Genomic DNA, 21,418 nt, shown 5'->3' with positions numbered 1-21,418 from the left:
GTACCGAGAAGAGCCCCTTCAGCTATTGGAAAAAGAAACCCTTCTGCCTTTTAATTCCTTCCTCCCCTATGGTTCCCATTTACTTAGACATCTCTTCAGATGTTTTTGGTATTACTTCAGCTAAAGGTCACTGAAACTCCCACTTCTCAGGTTGTTTTCTACTCCCATTGAGTGAGGGGAGGAAGGGGCTGCAATCTACACTGGAAGAGAACAGAAGATATAATCTCCCTTCTGCCTGCTTTAAAGCAGAACTTACTTTGTACGTAGGAAGTAACCTTAGTGTGCACAAAAGACCCTGAAGCTACTACTGCCTCTCTACCCCCCCAGATAATTCCATCTTTGAGCTGTGAATACACATGAAGCTGTTGGGTAAGACTGGATGCAGGAACGGGATGTAAGAACATCAGATGGCTCTAGCTAGTCCTGACCTTCAAATAACAATCAAAATAAAAAGAATGCAAACATAGTGCAGGAGAGCAATTGTATTATTAAGTGCAAAGACAAGATCCAGGACAAAGAACCTCAGTCTGTTACAAATTTAAACTTTCTAATGTGTCAAAGGTGATTACAGCATTTCTTTTTCAGTCTATTAGCTGAGAATTTCACTGATCTTTTTGTTCCCAAGAAGGAGAACAGATAATTTAAGATTTTACAAGACGAAATCAGTATTAGCACTGATGTACTGAGATGTTGCCAAAGTTCATGTAGTGCTGAAATCTGCTTCATATAAAGAATAACTCATTAGGCCTAAACTTGTCTTCTAAGTTAGTCATAGAAGCTCACAGAAATACGTTGTACAAGCTGGAATGGCCACTTTCAAACTCCTGGTTTCTATTCAATTCTTCAACACCTTTGTATTCAGGCACCCTAACAGCTTGTTTGTACCTTGCTCCTGGGTAAATGACTTTCTGCCCTTTCCATTTTGCCCCACTGGAAGTCTGAGAGCAGCATGGTTTAAGAGAAAAATATACAAAGTGCATCTTGCAGCATATGGAGGCTTTAAGACATTAGCCAAGTTATGACACAGTGGGCAGGTGCACTTAGGTTATCAAGGAAACGTGAAGTCTTTCAAAACAAGCCTTGCCAGACCTCCTGCAAGATGGTGAATTCTTCAAGAAAACGCTAGGAAGGCCATTTCCTCTGCAATGACATTTTCATTTTGGGAAGCAGTTTTAGATTTGTCGTACAAGGAAAGGGTACAATGAACTACACTGATAATATTCACAGAATAAAGAGATGAATTAGATTAGAGGTATTCGATAGTAATCATCACTGTAGGGCCTATATTTGAACTTCAGCTGAACTCATTCCTTTTCTCATATTAGGTTGCTTTTCAGCTCTGAAGCAGGTGCTGGTTTTCATTCTCCCACCTGCACATCAGCCCTGTATGATTCATTCTACTTCACACTTTGTGCCTGAAATTTGTAGATCTAGCAACAAAAACCCGAATCCACTTGATTTCAGAGTGCAAATCATTTGCTAGTACTGTAGAAGGCAGAGAAGGAGCTGCTGTGTTGGGCTGTCAGTATGCTGGAGTTCAGTTCCCTGGATACTCAAATACTGCTGCAGCTCCCATGCCGGTTCCAATGCACATTGATACAACACCATATGCTCTGAAATGAAAGAATACAGAGAATTGGGATAAACATCAGGCTTGTACTACCTGGCAAGAAAAGAAATCCAATAACTTCCAGCTATCCACCGCTCTCCAGTGTCACCATAAAATTCTAACTCCATGTTCAAAGCTATCAAAGGAATGGGAGAAGGGCAAAATCCAAACCAATGCCATGCCTAAATTACCTCTGGATACACTGAAGGCCAGTATTGTTGTTTGGTGCTCACCTTTTCCCTCTACGCTTCAATTCATTGAGCAAAGTGACAACTTGACGAGCGCCAGTGCAGCCCAGTGGGTGCCCCAGTGCTATTGCTCCTCCCAGGGGGTTGACCTTCTCCAGGGGAATGCCCAGCTTCTCAACGCAGTACACAGCCTGTAAAGACAGGGGATTGTTTCATAGAGATGCTCTCGCCTGTTAGTTCTCAGCTCTCCTGCAGCAGAGAGCTCAGAGGGCTGCAGAGCAGACTGGTGATCTCCTCCATACACAAAGAGCTGGGCTGACAGTCCTAGGCAGGTCTAGGTGCTTCCAAAGATCTGTGCTCAAAATGAACTTAGCTCGATTATGTTTTCTTTGACATAAAACCCACACTGTTGTGTCAGCTGCTTTGAAAGGATTTTAGTATTAAGCAGTTAGGTTTTAGCAGCCTGGCATCAGCTAGACCCTGGAAAGCAGGGAACTACGTTACAAAGCCAAAACACATGAAGCAAGCTAAACCTATCAACCTTCATCTCAAATGAGCCCACAGACTTTCAACAGGCAAGGCACATATTTGTGGAAGACACAAGCAAAGTTTCTTCATTTCATTAAGGATGCTGAAATTGCAACATGCTGACATCACCCAGTTACAAATCACAGCCCTTGTGAAACAGCAACTTCCCAAGTTGGTGTTAGGATACCACCGTAAGGTTCACATTCTCTATACTTGGTGGAGAGTCGTCTGATTATTTTTTTTAATCAATCCTAAGCTACGTAGACAATGCCCTGCTTATTTCTACTTAAAGAAAATGAAAGTAACCTGTACGTGTTCTTAACATTTGGCCAGAGAAATGTAATCCATGGAACAAGTTCAAATCTTAATTTTGAGACCACAGTGAAAGATAACGTTTCAAAACAACATAATGGCTCAAAGTGATGATGATCACTCACCTGGCTTGCAAAGGCTTCATTAATTTCGTATATATCAATGTCATTCAGAGTCAGACCTACAGTTCAGAAAAGTAAAGATTTAGAAGATATTTTTGCCTTATCACTTGCATCAAAGGGAATAACTCAAAGTCTTCATTTATGAATTCTACTTCTACTCCACTAGCAGCAAAAGGAGAGGACCCTGGCTCCCCATGACGTGTCTACATTCACATGCATGTTTATGTATAACAGTATCTAAAGACTGCAAAACATCACAGCCCTTGGTATCCTATCACTGAGTTTGAAAATACATCAATTAAATTTGATTTCTTTGCACAGAGGTTAAGGATTGAAGAGTATTTTGAGACAGAAACATGACAGTACAGCCAAGCCTATGACCACAGTGATGACAGGGAGATACAAGAATAATCATGAGCTATTTAACCCTGTGAGTATGGTAAAAACCTGAGGAAAGCCTGTTCCATGGGTCAGATGCCAAAACTATAAAGAAAACCAGAACCCAAACAAGCAAACCACACACACACACACTGTAGGTATGCTAAGTGAAAAAAGCACTAAGTGAAAATAGCACTATGTGAACACTAAGTCACGTGCCACATGTTAACAGTTCATTGTGAGTGTGCAGGGCTTTAATCCTGAGTTTCTCAAAGGTGAGCAAATGACAATAACTCAGAAGTTAATAGTATTAGAATGATCCTAGGACCTCTTTCAAGGTACTGAATGTAAGCTGTTTCTCTGGCTGCTAGCAAAATCCCCTCAGATTTCAGTCAGAGTGTGGCTCAGCCCCGTGCTGAACACTGTGCGAGTGATGGCCTGTTCCTTACCCGCCTTCTGCACAGCAACAGGGATGGCGTAGGCTGGCCCTATGCCCATCACATCTGGGGGGACTCCAACCACAGCAAAGGACCTGAGCACTCCCAGGATGGGCAGCCCCAGCTGCGTGGCTCTGGAGCGCTTTGCCAGCAGGACGGCAGCCGCTCCATCGCTGACCTGGCTGGCGTTACCTGTTGGAAGAAATCTATGAGCACCTCCTCTACCTGCACGCTGTATGGGAAGGCAGGCAAGCCAGGGGAATGACAGCAATGTAACAACAGAGTAGACCTGCTGTAGTGCTGCCATCCTCCTTGAAGGCAGGCTTCAGCTTTGCTAAACCTTCCAGGGTCGTGGAGGGCCTGACCCCTTCATCTTGGTGCACAGTGATTGTCTTTTGGTTGCCCTCGTTATCTACAACAGTGGTCTTCAGTGGGACAATCTCAGCTTTAAACAGTCCCATCTGCTGAGCTTTTGCTGCTCTGTTAAAAGAAAAGCACAGAAGGTTAAAATAACTTCTGAGCGAGATCCCCTTTCAATTTGAATTCATAAAATGTAAATATTTAATATTTCCAAATAAGGTGGAGTAAGAGCTGAAGGACAGCTCAGTAAGCCCACAGACATCCTGAGCCAAAGGCCAGAAAATTGCTCCTTCCTCAGGTGAGAGGTGAGGATCATGTTCACATACCCTTTTGTGCTATCAGTTCAATGTCAATGAGAACACCTGGCATGCCAAGTTCCTTAGAAGCACAGCCAGAATTTAAAGGTTAACTGGCCTGAGCAGTGGTTTCCTGTATTAGATAAATAATTGGACCGGGGCGATGCTCAAACAGGATTCTGAAAGTCAGATTAACTCTTTGATGCCACTAGCTTTATGTCTCACCCACCATCACAAGCCCCAGGGACTCCAGGAGTCTGCTTACTTTGGCAATGGTTTAACCTAAGAGAAAGGTTACTGGAGGCAGAATTGGGCTCACTTGTAGCCAAACACCTGCAGCACAGTGAAGCCACTCATATCAGCTCAGCAGTTCTCTACAAACAGCTGCTTTCAAATATTTCCTCTTAGGAAAGATTCCTTCTGCTGCAGCACTCATGTTCAGTTTAAAATGACACTGAGCCAAAGCCACTATGAAAATACTATGAAACCCCATGACAGCTGTATCCTTTCAATTCTAATAAATACAGGTGCACTCAGTGCTCAAACTTGTATGTCTAGTGATGTGTCTGCAAGAATACACACCTCCCAGTGCAGCTTTGGCTTCCTTAGCACACCACCCTGGACACGATGGTTGGACCTGATGATCTCAGTGGTCTTTCCCAACCCTAATGACTCCATGGCATCAAGTTTTGAAAGCCAAGATGAAGTCTATACATAACTGCTTATGGGAGGAGCAATGTTTTGTTGTTGTTGGGTTTTTTTAATCTGTTTTACTATCTCTGTTCCTTAACCAAAAGTTAAAAAGATAAAATAGAAGGCACTTACTTTTGTTGGGAAGCCAAGGCAAAGGCATCCTGCTTCTTTCGGGAAATTCCAAACTTCTCTGCCACATTTTCTGAGGTTATTCTGGGGAAAACAACATCAGCAAAAAGAATCCAATGACACAACCAGTGATGCTGCAGTTGGCTTCTGCCAGAACAACCCAAGCTACAGGCAGTGGCTTCAATCTTGAAGCTAGCTGCAGACTTCTCAACATGGAACTGCTTGGCACCTACCCCATGGGAATAAGGCAATCACGAGCTTTGCTGTTTTCCATCATGCTGGAGCCGATATCACCAGGATTATTTCCACTTCTGAGGGACATTGTTTCCACACTAAACACAGGAAAGAGCTGAAGTTACTACTGCTGCTTCCATTTCTAATGTTTGTCCATTTCTGACCCATCAAAACTCAGTTACTCAACAGCATTCTTCCCTATCTCCCTACAGAAACACAACCAGTATGTAAAAACTGCCCAAGGCAGAAGCTCTTCAAGCATCAATATACAATTAGCACAAAACTAAAACAGACTAAATTGGTCTTTGTTTTGCTATAAAATACCACAATGTCAACAGTTAATTTCTCACGTTCTATACCAAGGAAGGAATTGCTGACCATCCTTGCACTTGTCTTCAGATGTGATGAGAAACCCAAGGTTCTATAACTGCCTGAAAGGAGACTGTGGTGAGGTAAGGGTTGGCCTCTTCTCCCACATAACAGCAATAGGATGAGAAGGAACGGCCCTAAGATATGCCAGGTGAGGTTTAGGTTGGGTGTTAGGAAAATCTCACCCAAAGGAGTGGACAGGCACTGGCACAGGCTGCCCAGGGAGGTGCCTGAGTCACCACCCCCAGAGGTGTTCAAGAAACATGGAAACGTGGGACTTCAGACATGGTTTAGTGGGCAATATTGGTAGTTGGTAGATGGATGGTTGGTCTAGATTACTTTAGAGGTCTTTTCCAATTTTAGTGAGTCAGTGATTCTGTGATAGCCAGGTACAGCTTAAAAACCCACTGGCAGCATAACAACGTAAGTATTAAGCAAGCCATGACAAAGAGACATGAACGAGTTGTGCCATTTGCATTTCGCAACACAAAGAATTTCAGATATGGATCCCATGGTCTTTGACCTACAAGAGCAGATTGAAAACACCCAATATTACCATCTAAATATAAAGCCACTGCTTAGACTAGTGAGCTCGTGTACAGTCAACCCAGATCATGAAGCCTAAGATGGGAAGAGAGTTTGAATTCTACTCTGTGCCACATAAATACATTAATAAAGAGCAAGCTGTGAAGAAAATATCCCTGGAAAATGCAAGATATCCTTGAGCAGAGGTTGGACTAGGTGACTTTCAGAGATCCATTCTCTGAATGATAGCATCTCTTTCCTGGGAGGAACATAGATCTGCTTGGAAGGGATCTCTAACTCCTCATACACAAGCAGAAGGACATAGCACTACTTTCAGGAAGCCTAAGCAAGTGCCATAAAAAGATATGCTTACCCACAAGCCATGCCAATGTCATATGACCCATTTCGGATGCCACCTGTAACAGAAGTGCACAAACACTCTTATTATCATCAAGAGCGAAAGCACTTTGAGTTTGGCTGTGGATCTGGAAAAGCTGACATCCCCTGCACCTGAATGGGGCATTCCCTCCATGTTCCTGGCTGCCATGTCAAGAGGTGGTATGGCTGAAGACCAACTACAGCCTGGCCTGCATCTAGCTGTAGATGTCCCTGATGGAGCTGCAGAAGTCTCTGTTCATTGCAGGGGAGCTACACTAGATGGTCTTTAAAGGTCCCTTCACTGCTTCTACGATACTGTGGTGAGGCCAGGACTGACCCTTCTAGATGTGGAATGTATGGCAGATCTCATCTTCAGGAGACCAAGTCACATCTGGAAGGGTAAACTTAGCTTTGCAGGGATATAAAAGCATTCCATCAACAATCCATTGATAACTCCTAACAGCAGAAGACATTATGGCTGTTTTTACTGCTTGGAGAGATTGGAGGACAAATCAACGGGATACACAAGCACTTGGGGTGGGACTCTAGCCTGAGGGCCCATAATACTCCATGCACTTACCAGCTATATTGATAATGGCCTGTAACCCAGAGGAGCACTGCCGGTTCACACTCGAGCAAGGCACCGTCTCTGGGATACCACTAGAACACAAGATAAAGACTCAGCACCGAGAAGCCACACAACAAAGCAAACCCCTCAAGAGAACATTAAGCCACCTGATTAAACTTTAACCCTCATGCTCAAGACAGATCCCATTATGCATTTGTTGACCTATTTGGTCCTGCACCAAGAGAAAGCAAAGTTCATCGATGATTTCCAAACTTGATTTGCAAGCAGCTCTGTGTCAATGCCCCCAGGTCTACCTTCACAAAGCGCTCTGTAAGCAGGTCCTGCTCCCCATACCACCTCAGTCACTGCTGCTCCTGATAGGTTATCAATGTATACATGCAAGGGAATGCCTCTTTGCACAGTGCTCTCCAAACACTCGATAAAAGTCTGATTTGTGGGCAAAAGGTGATTTGCCTCATCGCAGCCTGTGACCCAGTGCTGCTCTGTAGCCAAGACCCGACAAGGAACCTCGACGAGGTGAGAGTTTACCTTAGGAACTGTGCAACTCTCGCAATCACAGCTCCAGCTCCCGGCTGCAGCACGTTTCCTGGGTGCAAAGACATGGGCCCGGTCAGTGGTTGCACTGCCCTGCCACCCGGTGGGATGCTGAAGGGATGTTAACATCACCAAGCTGGTGGTCGGGGCCACGGGGCAGCAGGACGGAGCCCAACCCCTCGATGGGACAGACAGATGTCCTGATTTTGTAACGCTACACGTTCACCCCTTCGTGCCCCCAAGTACCCAGCAGGCAGCGGCATCCCAAAAGCCATCCCCACACAGCACCCATCGCTCACCAACGCAGATATCTCCCAGCGTCTCAGGCCGCAGACTGACGTCCTGCAGGACAGCTGTCATGACGGCAGACAGCAGCTCGTCGGGCGTGGTGTCCTACAAGCACACGGGATTAACAGCACGCAGCGAGCGCTGATAACCGCCCCGCCATCGCTTCTCCTCCTCGACCCACGGGGTCGCAGCGTGAGGTGACCCCGAACGCCGCCCCTCGAGCTGGGGGATCCCTGCCGTACCTTGAAGACTCCTCGCTTGGCCCGGCCGATGGCCGTCCTCCGTCCGTGCACCACCACCACATCTTCGGGACCGGATGCCGCGGCGCGGCTCCCACACGGGACGGCCCTCACGTCGCCCGTGCCCGACAGGTGCCCCAGCACCGCTCGCATTCGCCTCAACGCCCCGCCGCCCGGCTGCACCGCCGCCATCTTGTTCGCCTGCACTGCCCCGCTCCGCCGCGATCCCGCCCCGCGCTCCCGCCCTCGTCCTCCCCCAGTGACGGGCTGCGCTGCGCTGCGCTGCGCAGAGGGGGGGCGGGCGCCGTGCTGACAACAAAGTCCGAGGGTCGGGGCCGCTACAGAGGGGTCGGTGCTGGGCTGCGGGCTGCTGTATGTGGCTCGGCACGGCTAAGTGCCGGGTCCTGCACGCCGGTCACAACAGCCCCATGCATCGCTGCGGGCTTGGCGCAGAGTGAAGGACCTGTGGGTGTTAGCTGAGCCAGCGGTGTGCCCAGGTGGCCGAGAAAGTCAGCGGCATCCTGGTTGTGACAGCAGGAGCTGTGAGGGATCTGGAGCACAAGTGTGATGGGAGCGGTTGAGGGAGCTGGGGTTGTTCAGTGTGGAGAAGAGGCTCAGGGTGACCTCAGTGCTGTTTACAACTGAGAGGAGACTGTGCTGAGGGGGCTGACCTCTGCTCCCAGGTAACAGTGATAAAATCAGATGTGATGGCATTAAGTTGTGCCAGTGTAGGTTCAGGTTGGATATTAAGCACAATTTCTTCTCAGAAATAGTGGTAATGCGGTGGCACAGGCTGCCCAGGGAGGCGGTGGAGGTGTCCCTGGAGGTGTACCAGAGCCATGGAGATGTGGCACTGAGGGGTGTGGGCATGGAGGGTTAGGCTGAGGTGACTTGGTGATCTCAGTGATCTTTTCCAACCTTAATGACTGCATGAATTTCTGCCCCCTCACCCCCTAAGGTCCCCAGGCTCCCACAAGGCACAGCCACAACACGAAGCCACACAGAGCCGAGGGATCCGAGCCGCACGGGTTCATTATTGGGGTACAGCCGCCAGCCCTGGATGCTCAGGGCGATCACTCCGGGCTCTGCAGGCCCCGTCATGCCCTGGCACAGCTCTCCCTATGTACAGTGGTTGCCTACTGATAACTGGCCCAATAAGAAGGAATTATACAGATGTATAGGCTACACGGTAAAGATGATATACAATATCACACTGGAGCCTTTTCCCGACGAAAGGAAAACGTTTCTCTACGCTACACGGTGAGACAGCGCGGAGAGCTCTCACACGCTATGGCCGAAATAAAATATATATATATAAAAGAAATTTACATGGCATAATATTACATTCTCTTTTCCTAGTTTGTACATCAGAACACTGCGAGGGTTTTAAAAAATTAAAAGGCAAAGGCACCTGAGGAGCGAGTCACACTCACGTGCATGTATACATGTACATGTGTACATACACAGACACACACACACATACATACATACATGAGCCAGGGGACCAGGCCTTCCAAAGGGGGCAGATTTTGTAGAGTTGTGGCATCATGCAATCATAGAAGGATTGGAAGGGACATTAAAGCCCATCCAGTCCCCAGCCATGAGCCTCCCCAGCACATCAGGCGGCCCAGGGCCCCATCCAACCACGCCTTGAGCATCATCAGGGATGGGGCACCCACAGCTCTCCAGGTAGCTGTGCCAGGGCCTCACCGCCCTCATCATGCAGAATTCCCCCATAATATCTAATCTAAATCTCCCCTCTTTAGTTTAAAACCATTCCCCCTTGTCCTATCAAGAACTTGAGACACTCATTGGCTTCCAGGGACCCTGTGTTTACCCCCCGAAGGTTTTCCGGCAGACTAGTGTTGGTCAAAGAGACCGGAACCCAACTGTGGTTTAAACTTTCTCCTGCAGGGCTGATGCCACTTGGAGTGATGGGCACCCAGCAGCTCCTCTCTGTCTAATTTTAGGGGTCCCTCCTGCAGCTCCACACACACACACACACACAAACATACACACACACACACACACACACACGCACATTGTCAACATGGCTGCTGCTAATTGTGCCCGACTCCATACTTTGTGCCGAGTCGAGCACAAATCACTCCTTGATTGTAACCGCTTAAGGCACAGATCAGTATTGAACGCCGCACCGCTGGAGATGCTGCTGCTTCCAGACGGGTTCCCTCCCCCTTGTGACACCTGGGTCCCCCAACTCTGCAGTCTGAGGATCATCTCCTCTAGCCTGGCAGAAGCCTGGTGTGTTTCTCTGTGGGGAGCAGTGATGCACATCTGCTTTCTGCGCTGGTCCTGCGGTTGCTGGTAGGGGGACAGATGAATCCAATGCACTTTTCCCAAGAGATAAGTGACACGGTGAGCGGGGATGCCCCGCAGCACTGCTGATGGCAGGAAGTTGCTCTCTCTGAGGCTGACACAAATGGGATGTCCAGGAAGTTTCTTGTTCTGCACTCCCAGTGGTGGCCACCGTCCCCAGCCTCTGACTGTCCCGTGCGTGGCTTCAAAATTCAACAAGGCAGCAGCCACCAAGGTGGTGACGAGCAAGAAGTGACCTGTGGGGCCACCACCAGGATGGCCCAGTGCTGAGGTCTGAATGCAGAGTGCAAAAGGGCCGTGGATCTGGCGGCCATCCCCCCTCCCATCAGTACTTTCCAGCCAGGGCTCAGAGCCCGCAGTTGACGAAGGGGTGCCTCAGCAGGTCCTCAGCCGTTGGCCTTCGCTTTTCCTCCACAAAGATCTGCTTGAGGAAGTTGCGGCAGGAGCTGGAGACGCCATCGGGGAGCTGGGGGTTGGTCGGCTGGGTGGCGATCTTAAAAATAGCTGCCATGGCTTCGAACTCTGCCCACGGAGGCTTCTCTGTTAGCATCTCCACCACGGTGCAGGCCACGCTCCTGCAACAACGACAGGCAGGGGTGAGACAGCAGACAGGGGCCTGAGGCAGCACTATGCACAGGGCTCACTGCTCCCACAGTGAGAGAAGATTCGCACGTCTCATCCTACAGCTGATAGCTGACTTTGAGAGGCTGCATCCAGCTAACTTAAAATCAGGGCAACCAAAACACAACAGCTCTTCTGACAAACTTTGTAATCAGCCTGTTTTTCAGACTGAAACAACAGCTACGGGCTGGAGCCACATATGGCCCTAACGTATCAGGCCTTCCTATCAGGCAAGCTGTGGTTTTGAGTGCTCTCCTTTGGAGACCTTCAGCTACGACTCACATCCCACAGTCAATCCTAACATTCAACTCCCATTTTCATCCTTTGCATTGCTCTGTCTTCCAAACACTTAGCTATGCCTGTTGTTCCTGCTGCAGTTTCCCAAAAGGATTGTTTAAATGGTAGTGGTGGGGTTTGTAGTGTACTCCTTACCACACATCAGCTTTCCTTCCATATCCTTCTCCACTGATAACCTCTGGGCTCATCCAGTATGGTGTTCCTGTGACAGATTTAATTCCAGTCCCAGACATGCAGATGGTCTGGATGCGTTTGCTGGCCCCAAAATCTCCAAGTTTCACATTTCCAGCAGAATCTCTCAAAATATTGGCACCTAGGGATACAAAGCAACAACAAAAACACCAAGAGATGAAGCAGCAAGCTAGCTGAGCAGCAACAGTGAGGACAGCAGGAAGGGCACAGGCAAACAGCACAAGAGAGAGCCCAAAGGGCCATGCTGGGGCTGCATTCAGTGGTACACAAAATTCCACTCTGCTAAGGCAGATGCGGTCCAGCCGGGCTGATTCTGACCGGCCCTCAGTCAGCAGATTCCCCAAAAGTGAGCAGTGAGATGATGAATTATCCTCCCCATGCCCTGACAACAGAACAGAGCCTCAGATCCCTCTGATTGCCAGGGTCTCTCAATTCTTGGGTATGTTGCACCAGATTTTTAGAAGTGTAGAGATCTGATGGCTGCACGGACAGCTGACAGTAAGAGTATTTAATGTGAGATCCCAGGCAGAAAGACAGAACAAGAATTTGGTTTCAGCTGCTTGTGCAAGATTCTCATGGTTCAAACTGTTGAAGGCAAGAGGCAAAGCTGGGGCAAAAATACCAGATCCCAGCACTGTATTTTGCACAAGAATGATGTTGGGCCGGAAGGATGCTAGGGTGAAGCAAGCATCAAGAAGCCTCCTGGCATGATCTGCTTACCTTTAATGTCCCGGTGGACAATCATATTGCTGTGTAAGTAGAAGACTCCCTGCAGGATCTGCCTGGTGTACTTCCGAGTGACGTTCTCAGTCAGAGCACCGTATGCTTTGAGCTGGTCCTTTATGGAGCCCTGCACAAGGAAAGAACACGCAGCAGCCATGAAGTCCAGCAGAGCCAGGTGCATCAAGTCACAGGGACTTTTTGAAATTGCCTCACCGCTACATTTCTCAGCTTGAAAAAAAACACTCAGCTGTAGAAACAGTAAGATAAAAATTCACGACGTGCTGAACACAGCTAAGATTTGTCCCCAGTGTCCCACATTCCAATGGAAAAAGTGGTAGGGCCTCTGATGGCCAACAGTGCTACTCTCTGCCAACACAAAGCACAGATCTTTTCCTCCCTCTAGTGGCTAGACTCCACCAATAGCTCATGGAGAAGGACAACCTCAGGGCCAAGTCTCCTGCGAAGCCTTTCTCTGGCTCCTTACAGCAAAGCTCACTGGAGCACTGCTGTAAGGAGGGCAGCCTCATGGGAAACACGATCAGACAATGTGCACCCTGCCTTGAGTTTCTGATCTAGGCATGCAGGCTCTTACTGGTTTGATTTTATTGATGAAAAAGGGAAAGAAGCACGGGTGCAGACATCCATCCTCCTCAGGAGATCGTCCCCTTGGTTTTAGCTGTATTTGCTGTCGACTTAAAATGGATATTTCTCACTGTGTCACAATTGGAGCAAATTTGGGGTTCAGTACCAGAGGTTGCACCTAAATCCACCTCCAAGCATTCAGGCTGAGCAGAAAGTGTAAAGGGAAACTCATCCTCACTTCTACCTGTCCTGCAGCACAGTTGATCCAAGGCTGCCAAAGTCTTCCTCTTGTGGGAACAGCAGGATGCTGTGCTCCACGTCACTCAGACTGTCTCGGCTCTTCAACATTCACCCATCTCTGCTGTTGCTCTGCCCAGCTACTATTCTGGCTTTCTGTGGAGGCTGGCTGCAATCCTGTGGATGGGCCTCTAATATCCCTTTCATAGCACTGCTGAAGTGATGCTGTGAAATTACCCCTTCCTGCACTCTACAGAGCACAACACAAAATACAGTCAGCTACCTAACAGCAGTGACTGTAAGAATGCCAGGTTAACAGTGCACTAAAGCTTCACCTCCTAAAGATTTTACCAAGGTAGCTGTGTATCATCAGAAACCCAGCCAGAAACAGAGCTGCTGACCTGCAAGGTTTGGGAACTCAATCTATTTCCACTACCATTGGAAAGCAAAGCCCTGAGCTGCTTTTGTGAAATAAGTTGTCACTGTGGCACTAAAGTCAATCTGTATTTGGTCAGAGCTCTGGTTTATCACAAAAAAAACAAACATTCAACTTCCAGCCTTGCTGGACAGTGCCCCAGCATCCAGTGTTGGTTTCCTGGCTGCTAACAAACACCAGCATGTTGCAGAATAAGCAGCAAGGGTACTGCTGAAGCTCTGGAGCTTTACTCTTCCGGGTCCAAGCCTCATTTTAAGGCCTGAAAGTGAGACGCCAGTCCCTAGGGAGAGACAGAGGACGACTCTTGGAAGGTGCTCAAACACATGGACATCCACGCGATCGCTCGTGTTCAAGATGTGCTAGGAGGGCTTCTAGCACATTTACAAACTACCAAAATCCTTTGTGACCAGATGACTTCATAGTTCCTTCTGACCTTACAAACAAGGCCTGTATAAACAAGGGTTTATTCTCCCACAGTCTGGAGAATGAATCCAGCTGGACAGGCAGGACTGCGGAGAGCAGATCCTCCAGCAGTGTAAACAGTAACACTGGTTTATACCAGCCAATGGCTTTGTCTGCATGGCTGATGTAACTTGCATGCTTGCAAACGGAGATGTTCAACTCATCTGCATGCATTCTAGACCCCATGCTCAGATTCCCTCAAAGATTCCTGATCTTCCATTTCCCTATGGCTGTTTAATCCAACGTCAGCAAAAACACAAATGTAATCCACTCCTGCTCAGCTGGATAATGCTACCAACACAAGGTTCTGTTCTGAACAGGAGAAGACTTGCAAGCAAATAACACTGTTTATAACACACACGTGCTGAAAGCCATAAATAATTGGTGACAGCTGTGGGTGGACAGTGTACTAATAACTTGTCCTGCAGGGATTTGTAATAAATGCTTAAGGATGGGCTCAGGCCAGTGTTTGGAACCAGATCTGGAGCACATCCCACATTCACCAAGATCAGATTCCAGACTGTGAACACACCCAGCTCCAGGACTCAAACCTAAGACCTGCCTTCGGGGCTTTAGATTTGACCCATCACAAGTTGAGGGTTTTGACCACAATGTCTGACTCGATCTACGCTTTGTCAAGTCCTAGGGATGCTGAGATGCACTGTTTTGGTTTGCTGTTTGCTTTATCAGCTATAGTAGCGCATCTCAGCCGTCAAATTTAACTCCAGATCCAAATGTCACCCAACTCAAGGCAGTCCAGATCTGTTCTCCGTAGCTCAGGACAATCTTTAGCACTGCACTCACCCCTGGCATGTATTCAACAAAGATTGATAGCTTCCTCTCCTCTGGATCCCGCAGACACCCGTAGTACTGCACTATCCTGTCATGACGGAGCGTCTTCAGCAGCTGAATCTCACACTCCAAGGCATTCACCTCCTGCAACAAAACAGACAGGCTCCATGGGGAAAGGGAACGGGTACACACACCTGTCTGCAACAGGAGCATTACCCACATGTTGCTCAGAACTCAACGCTTTTCATGGTACATATGAAGCTTCCTAATCAGGCAACAGCCATTTAAGGCTCAAAAATGAGTGTTGCTCCGAGGAACCGGCAGAGAGATGGATGGGAGACACAAGCACATGGCTCTGAGAGAGGTGGATTCATTTAACTGCTCTCAAGGAGTTTTTTGTGGGAAGGTGTGAACAAAGCTAGCAACAAAGCTAACCCAGCACCCCAGGTGGGAAGAAGGTGAGTGGAGCAAAAAGGCTGAAACAAAGCAGGCAGATCTCTGAGAGATGGCATCTGGGATAGCAAGCCAACGTGACCAAGAAACAGGGAGGCAGACAAAGTGACTGGCACCACATGCTACCAGGGATCACTCCAAAGACAGCAAACCCGACACAGTGTGCACACATTGCCTTCTGTCAGTGTCACAGACTCCTCTGCCACCTCTACCTCCATCCTCCAGCCACAATCCTGCAACATGCTACAGAACACAGTGCTGCCCTCATACTCACCTTACTTGTCTCCTGACTGTCAGGATCAAATGGCACTTGCTTCACCGACAGCTCACGACCAGTGTCAGCATCATAGCAGAGATAAACTTCCCCAAAAGCTCCTCTTCCAAGCAGTTTCCCCAGCCTCCAGTTCACAGGTGCCTGCAGGGCTAGAGCAGAGAGGAGAGGAATGAGAAAAGAGCACAGCAGGGAGACTTCAGCATCAGGGTCCATTTATCAGGTCTGCAATGTTCTCAACAGGGCAGCTGTACCATCAACTTGTCCTGGAGGACAGCAAGCCATCCATTCCCAGGGGCACTGAGACCAATCAGTTTTAATCACATTGATCCTGCAACACCAGCAGTGCCTGCAACATTTTTGGGTGCTGCGAGCAAAGGAAGACAAGGAAGGGGTGGCCTCCAGAGCCATTTGTTCCCATATCCCAAATCTCCCGGACGATTCTGCTGTACAAACACAGTCAGAATGAAATGCACAAGCAGTTTTCTGCAGCTTGGCCAGCTATGAAATCCAGCTGATCCTGCAGGCACTCTACTCCAGGCAAAGGTAAGGTACAGTGATGAAGACTTCATCTTCCCCACTGAAAAGCAAGGCAGTGCAACGTGCCTCTTGCTGAGGATGGCGTTAAGAGTGCATTCATAGAATCATAGAATCATGGAATGGCCTGGGTTGAAAAGGACCACAATGCTCATCCACTTTCAACCCCCTGCTATGTGCAGGGCTGCCAGCCAGCACACCAGGCTGCCCAGAGCCACATCCAGCCTGGTTAACCTCACACAGGGTTAGCTCAGCTGATGCCCGGTAACTCAGTAGGCCTCAATTTGTGTTGAGACTGAAATGTATTGAGACAGTAGAAGCTTTGGTTCACTTACAGTTCCGAGCTTTGGTAGGGGAGGTGCTAAAGACCTGCAGACCCTTTTCACAATTGTTCCACCATTTAGGCCTGTACTCATCGTACTGCAAAGTGCTGAGCTTGCTGTCCCCAGTAAAGCTCTTGGTCCGGCTGGAAGGGACAAGCTGGAAAAGGTTTTCCTGCGGGAAGTAACTCCTGGGGAAAGTCCTCCGGCCTGCAGGAGAAAAGGGGGAGAGTTATGACAAAAATCTTCATACCAGCATGGATCTGTCTACTGCCATCTCCTCACATTGCTGCTCATACGATGCACCTCCTCAAACTAAACAAGACCAGTTTAATGAAACTGAAGCAAAGCCCTGTGAACACTTCTAATTCAATTTAAGAGCTGTTAGCAGCAGCCAGGATTGCATATAACACAGAATGTTTCCAGAGAGGTTTGCAACAGTTTAAATACGTAAGGTTTTGTTAGTTCTTCATCACAATTAAACTCTGATTGGGCAGAGATTCATGCTTCAAATTATCCCAGGCATCCCCTAAGACCACAAGACAAATGGCCACATAAGTGGATCTTGTGATAACTGCTTGCACAAGGATAGCTTTAATGGTTTTTAATGGATTTTGGTGGGTTTTGGTGTTTTTTTTTTTTTCCATGGGAATTTGATCTGTACTCAGTTTTGTTTCCCACCACTTGCAGTCTCACACAATGAAAGGAGGGGCAGCAGAGAGGTGATGGAGTGGATCCCAAAGCTCAGAGCTCATCAGCTTCAAACAGTCACGAGCAGACACTGCTACCCTGCATTTGCCAGGAGAAACCCTATCAAAAGTAACAAAGCAGCATCCTCAAAAGCAATCAATTTAAGGGAACAGAAAGGTTGGTATCGCCAGCAACAAGAAAAGCTGTTCATCCATTAAAACACCAGGCATAAGCACAAGAGATGCTGAGCACTGACACTGTAGGCACTCAGTGCTTCCTAAGAACATACCACAAGCTCTTCACCTTTTAGAATACACAAACAAATCCTAAATTACTCTGTTCTCCTTCTCCCTCCTAAATCTCTCCACCCCCAGGCACTGGTACAAGCATCCTGCACTTCCCATCCCTACTGAGATCCTGGACTGAGCACCTCTCTCTCCAGCCCTCCATCATTTTCTTACCATCGCTGTAGTCCTTGCGACTTTGGGAGAGGTGGTACTGCCTCGGGAAGGTCCCCCCCTTCCCAAACCTCTCACAGATTGGGATGTCAAAATCTGGCAGGAGGAAAGAACAGATGTTTCTTAGATCAGCTCACACCAAATGCCCAGAGTGTTTCTTGAAGGAAAGTGTTTGGATCTTCATGCTGAATTGTGGGGATACACAAGGTAACAAAACATTTATTTGCAGAGCCAGGAGTTCCCCATGGCTCGTTGAGATCTGACCACAGTCACATAGTGTGAGTGGAAAATAAGGGCCAGACACTCCACTGCTGGTCCCCATAAAGGAACCGAGGTTAACCACTGACGTTATGGACTCTGGCCCACACTGTTCAAATACAAGGCAGGGGATTAACACAGAACATGTCTGGTTTCCAAGACAGAGTGTTAAACGTCTTATTTTGCACATGGAAAACATAAAAATGAGCATGGAAACAGAACTTCCAGACAGGGTCAGACCCAACACCAAAATCTCTGCTCTGTATCAGCTGCTTATAGAGAAATGCAGGTATCTAGCATTTGGGCAGGTATCTCTGCCTGGAATTTCTTCCCAGATGTGACTCAAAGATGGAGATCAATTTGTACCCTCCAAGCTTTCATCCTTACTGGGGCTTCAGTACACATAGAAAGTAAAACAGCATTGCAGTACAGATTAGACACGAGACCATAAGAGGTGGATAGACACACAAGATAAGAATGTATTTTTTAATTTTAATTAAATAAAAGCATCACGAGAAGCCACTGCTGGTAGCACTGAATAACTTGAGATGAAAATATCTGTCATTTCCCCCCCCATCTTTCACCTCCTGTTTTTCCTCCATCCGACTGGAATGACACAACCCGTGCTGATGGTTTGTTTGTCTTAGCCTGGGGCCAGCAGTCGCTCCTGGGAGAGCAGGCCTGGCCTCGGCCTCCTGCAGCATTATTTCCCCATGACAGCAGCACATAATGGCTGAAATATGGTCAGCAAGAAGAGCAGCAAGGACGGGTCAAGAGGTTCTCAGCGAGCCACGTGTGAGCAACAACGCCGAGTGACATCTCAAAGCACAGTGCCTCCCACACCACTGGGGTGTATTAAACTTCGGCGATGCAGACAGACTGCTTCATCTCTACAGCTCAGCCTCAAAATGCTGCCCCTAGCCAGCAGTGTGTGACCGTGCTGAGGCTGGCTGCCATTTGTTCGTTTGAAATGGTGAAAGCCATGACAATGTCACAGTTTCCATGACTTAACCAGGTGGATGTTTGCTGGGGATTAAGCAGTAATCCATGATCCTTGCAAGTTACCCAATGTAGTGTTACAGATTCTGCCTCTTATGAATCCAAGTGGAAGAGGTATGACTCCCAAGAGGGTCTGGGCCCTGGTTTGCTGTGTATTAAGTAAGTATCCTGATTTCAGAAACAAAACGTGATACCACATGGCTATTTCCAGCTCCTCAGCACCTCACAGCTGTCTCCAAAACCAAGAGCAAGACCCACCCAGCACCTTCCTCCAACACAGAGCTCATCTTTGGTCTTGCAACAGCTTTATTTCCTTACATCTACTGATTTCAGGGGCTTGAGTACACAGTTTAAACAGCTGTTGCTGTAAATTGATTATGAACGAGACCTGAAGGTCCTTCAGTGCTACCACTACTGCAGAGCCAACAAGAGCTAACGATGGCAAGGAGAACCCTGTCTGTGTCTGATGCTCTGGGTCTTCTGGGTCTTTGACAAAACGTTCATGTTTAATCACTGCTGGGTCATTTCTGAAGTGTAACCTAAGCAGAGATGATTTGCTTGATTGTTTTTAGTTACTTTCTGTGCAGTAGCATCTCTCTTTCTTAACTACTGGCTTCCAACAAACCCAAACTTCCAACCCATTTTCAATACTTACCCATGCAATCAAGACCGTCTTTGGGATGACTCTTCCTTCCAGGAACAGGGGTTTGTGTAAAGGGAGGGCTGCATGGGGAAAAAAACACATATGTTCTATTATATCAGAAAGGCTGTGAAATTAGTTAAGGAGTGATTATATGCAGAAAACCCAGACTACACAGTAAGGTGCACTGATGACTGGTCAGCCCTGCCCACCAAACTGAGTTCTCATCCTCAGTCTTCACAAGACTGAAGGCTTTTTCTAACTCCTACACACCAGATGGCACAGAAGGAAAGCTGCACGTTCCTCTTGCCTCGATGTGAACACACTCATTTGTGTGAACACTGCTTATTTGCTGTGGATGAGTGGTTATCCACAGTGTTGATTCATGCATGTCTCCTCTTTTCTGTACCATCATCTCCCAAATTCCTCATGCAAGCAAGCCTGCACCACCACTGTGCACACACATTCTCTGAGCACACCAGGAGGGAGGGAGCAGGCTCATTGATCCCAGGTAAGTTCTTCAAATATGTTAAGCAAATGATATTGGGAAAACACTGCATAAGGATGGAATGGAGAAGGCACTGGGCAACCTGATCTACTGCTTGATTTAGTGGTTGGCAACCCTGCCCGTGGTTGGAATGATTATCTTTGAGGTCCCTTCCAACCCAAGCCATTCTATGACTCTATGATATGATCATCTTGACTTCATTCCAGATTCTGTGAGGGTCAGGGAATTGACCTGGACAGGCAGCTTTTCCACTCTGCCTTCTTTCCTCTTAATAAATGGACATAGTAATAGAAACTGAAATCTATCTGTGCCAAATCTGATCGCAGCAGCTTTGCTGCAAGAAGGAGGCATTAACTGTGTTCTCTCAGCGTCAGACTGGTCTCTGTGCCTGGTGACTAGCTCTGCCCTCTGGAGGCTAATGCCATCTCACACAATTAGCAGCAAGGACTCAGCTATGCTTTTTCCAGAATCACAGAATCACAGCACATCCTGAGCTGGAAGGAACCCAAAGGGATCATCAAGCTTACCTCCTGATTCCAAACAAGGCAACGTGTGCTAAATATTCACGCTTACTCCTTTTCCTACCTTTGAAGAATACAGCCCTCTTCATGCCCTTTCCAGCTCTCCAGACCCAATGACTGAACACAGCTATGCACACATGACTCTCTTGCCAACATGCCTAATGCTCTTCTCTCAGTTCACAAAAAAAGCATTACAACCAAGCTGTGCTTCTGTTGTTCTGCAGCAAAGTCTATGCAAAAAGCAAAGCTGGGGCATAGAGACTGAGAACACAAAGAAATCAGATTCGATGTATCTGTAACAATGAGCAAATACATCAGAGGAAAATATTAAAAGCCACAAAAAGGAAATGGACCTTAATGCTGAGACACATCCAAAGTGCACAGAGTCATAAACCCAAAGCACGCCACACAATCAAATCAACACAACGCAGACCTGCTGGAACACAGCCTTGGTGCTGCATGGCAAAAGCAATGGAAAATAAAAAAAAAAAAGGAGGAAAATAAAATAAAATAAAAAGAAAACCTTTGATGTGGATTAAAAAAAATAAATGTATTGCTTCCCAAAAGGACACTGTGTCTTATATACAGCCTGCCATGCACAGCCGCAAATGTAGAGTCGCTGTGCACGTGTGAGCTTGGACCAGCCGCGCTAAGTATTGAACTGCCGCCTGCCTCAGTACAATGTGTCCCAGTTGCTTCCTGCAGAGAAGCTAAACTTAGCCACTGCTCGTCTGGTGTCCTCAGCGCCTTGACTGACATATCTGTGGCTGCTGGCAGCACCCAGGGGCTGCCAAATGTATGAGCAGTCAATGGAGAGCAGACAGCATGCCCAGAGACGGGCAGAGAGAGGATAAGGCAGTATTGACCCAGTGACTG

At 47.7% G+C, this 21,418-nt stretch overlaps 3 protein-coding genes across 6 annotated transcripts in view; 1 reads left to right on the top strand and 2 right to left on the bottom strand.

Annotated features, from left to right (window-relative positions):
* DLEC1 (DLEC1 cilia and flagella associated protein) overlaps window positions 1–1,219 on the top strand; it is a 38,135-nt gene extending 36,916 nt beyond the window's left edge. The window contains exon 39 of one of the 2 annotated variants that reach the window (XM_042888984.1): window positions 328–1,219. The gene's annotated coding sequence lies outside the window, so the exon portion shown is untranslated. Of the gene's footprint in view, window positions 1–150 lie in introns of both variants that reach the window. The other variant, XM_042888983.1, reaches the window with a different exon arrangement.
* On the bottom strand, window positions 468–8,415 carry ACAA1 (acetyl-CoA acyltransferase 1). The gene is made up of 12 exons (XM_042888991.1): window positions 8,212–8,415; window positions 7,981–8,074; window positions 7,676–7,733; window positions 7,139–7,218; window positions 6,554–6,596; window positions 5,286–5,384; window positions 5,056–5,136; window positions 3,864–4,054; window positions 3,587–3,766; window positions 2,763–2,818; window positions 1,843–1,988; window positions 468–1,613 (listed from the first exon to the last, which is right to left on the bottom strand). Exons 1-12 carry the CDS (start codon window positions 8,398–8,400, stop codon window positions 1,538–1,540), a joined length of 1,293 nt encoding a protein of 430 aa, XP_042744925.1. The 5' UTR covers window positions 8,401–8,415; the 3' UTR covers window positions 468–1,537.
* An 809-nt stretch (window positions 8,416–9,224) lies between these two features.
* Window positions 9,225–21,418, bottom strand: part of LOC122189655 (mitogen-activated protein kinase kinase kinase 3-like) — a 69,666-nt gene continuing 57,472 nt past the window's right edge. For all 3 annotated transcript variants that reach the window (XM_042888989.1, XM_042888988.1, XM_042888990.1), the window contains exons 10-17: window positions 19,529–19,596; window positions 17,620–17,712; window positions 16,484–16,678; window positions 15,615–15,763; window positions 14,900–15,031; window positions 12,376–12,505; window positions 11,599–11,776; window positions 9,225–11,120 (exon numbers count right to left, since the gene is read on the bottom strand). In XM_042888989.1, coding sequence (XP_042744923.1) covers window positions 10,892–11,120; window positions 11,599–11,776; window positions 12,376–12,505; window positions 14,900–15,031; window positions 15,615–15,763; window positions 16,484–16,678; window positions 17,620–17,712; window positions 19,529–19,596 — 1,174 coding nt within the window. In that variant the 3' untranslated portion in view covers window positions 9,225–10,891. The remainder of the gene's footprint in view (window positions 11,121–11,598; window positions 11,777–12,375; window positions 12,506–14,899; window positions 15,032–15,614; window positions 15,764–16,483; window positions 16,679–17,619; window positions 17,713–19,528; window positions 19,597–21,418) is intronic.

Source organism: Lagopus leucura, unplaced genomic scaffold (genome assembly GCF_019238085.1).
Source record: "Lagopus leucura isolate 7727_CA_CO unplaced genomic scaffold, USGS_WTPT01 Super-Scaffold_100157, whole genome shotgun sequence".
Classification (NCBI taxonomy): domain Eukaryota; kingdom Metazoa; phylum Chordata; class Aves; order Galliformes; family Phasianidae; genus Lagopus; species Lagopus leucura.
Note: the sequence above shows the minus strand (reverse complement) of the source record. Positions and strands in the feature narration are given on the sequence as shown.

Bases quoted from the DNA above. Each gene is read 5' to 3' on its own strand.
- ACAA1 (XM_042888991.1), bottom strand. From the start codon at position 8,400: ATGGCGGCGGTGCAGCCGGGCGGCGGGGCGTTGAGGCGAATGCGAGCG. The intron at 8,075-8,211 runs GTACGGCAGGGA...GTGTGCTTGTAG, and splicing joins CCAAGCGAGGAGTCTTCAAG to GACACCACGCCCGACGAGCT. The intron at 1,989-2,762 runs GTGAGTGATCAT...CTGTCTTTACAG, and splicing joins ATGAAGCCTTTGCAAGCCAG to GCTGTGTACTGCGTTGAGAA.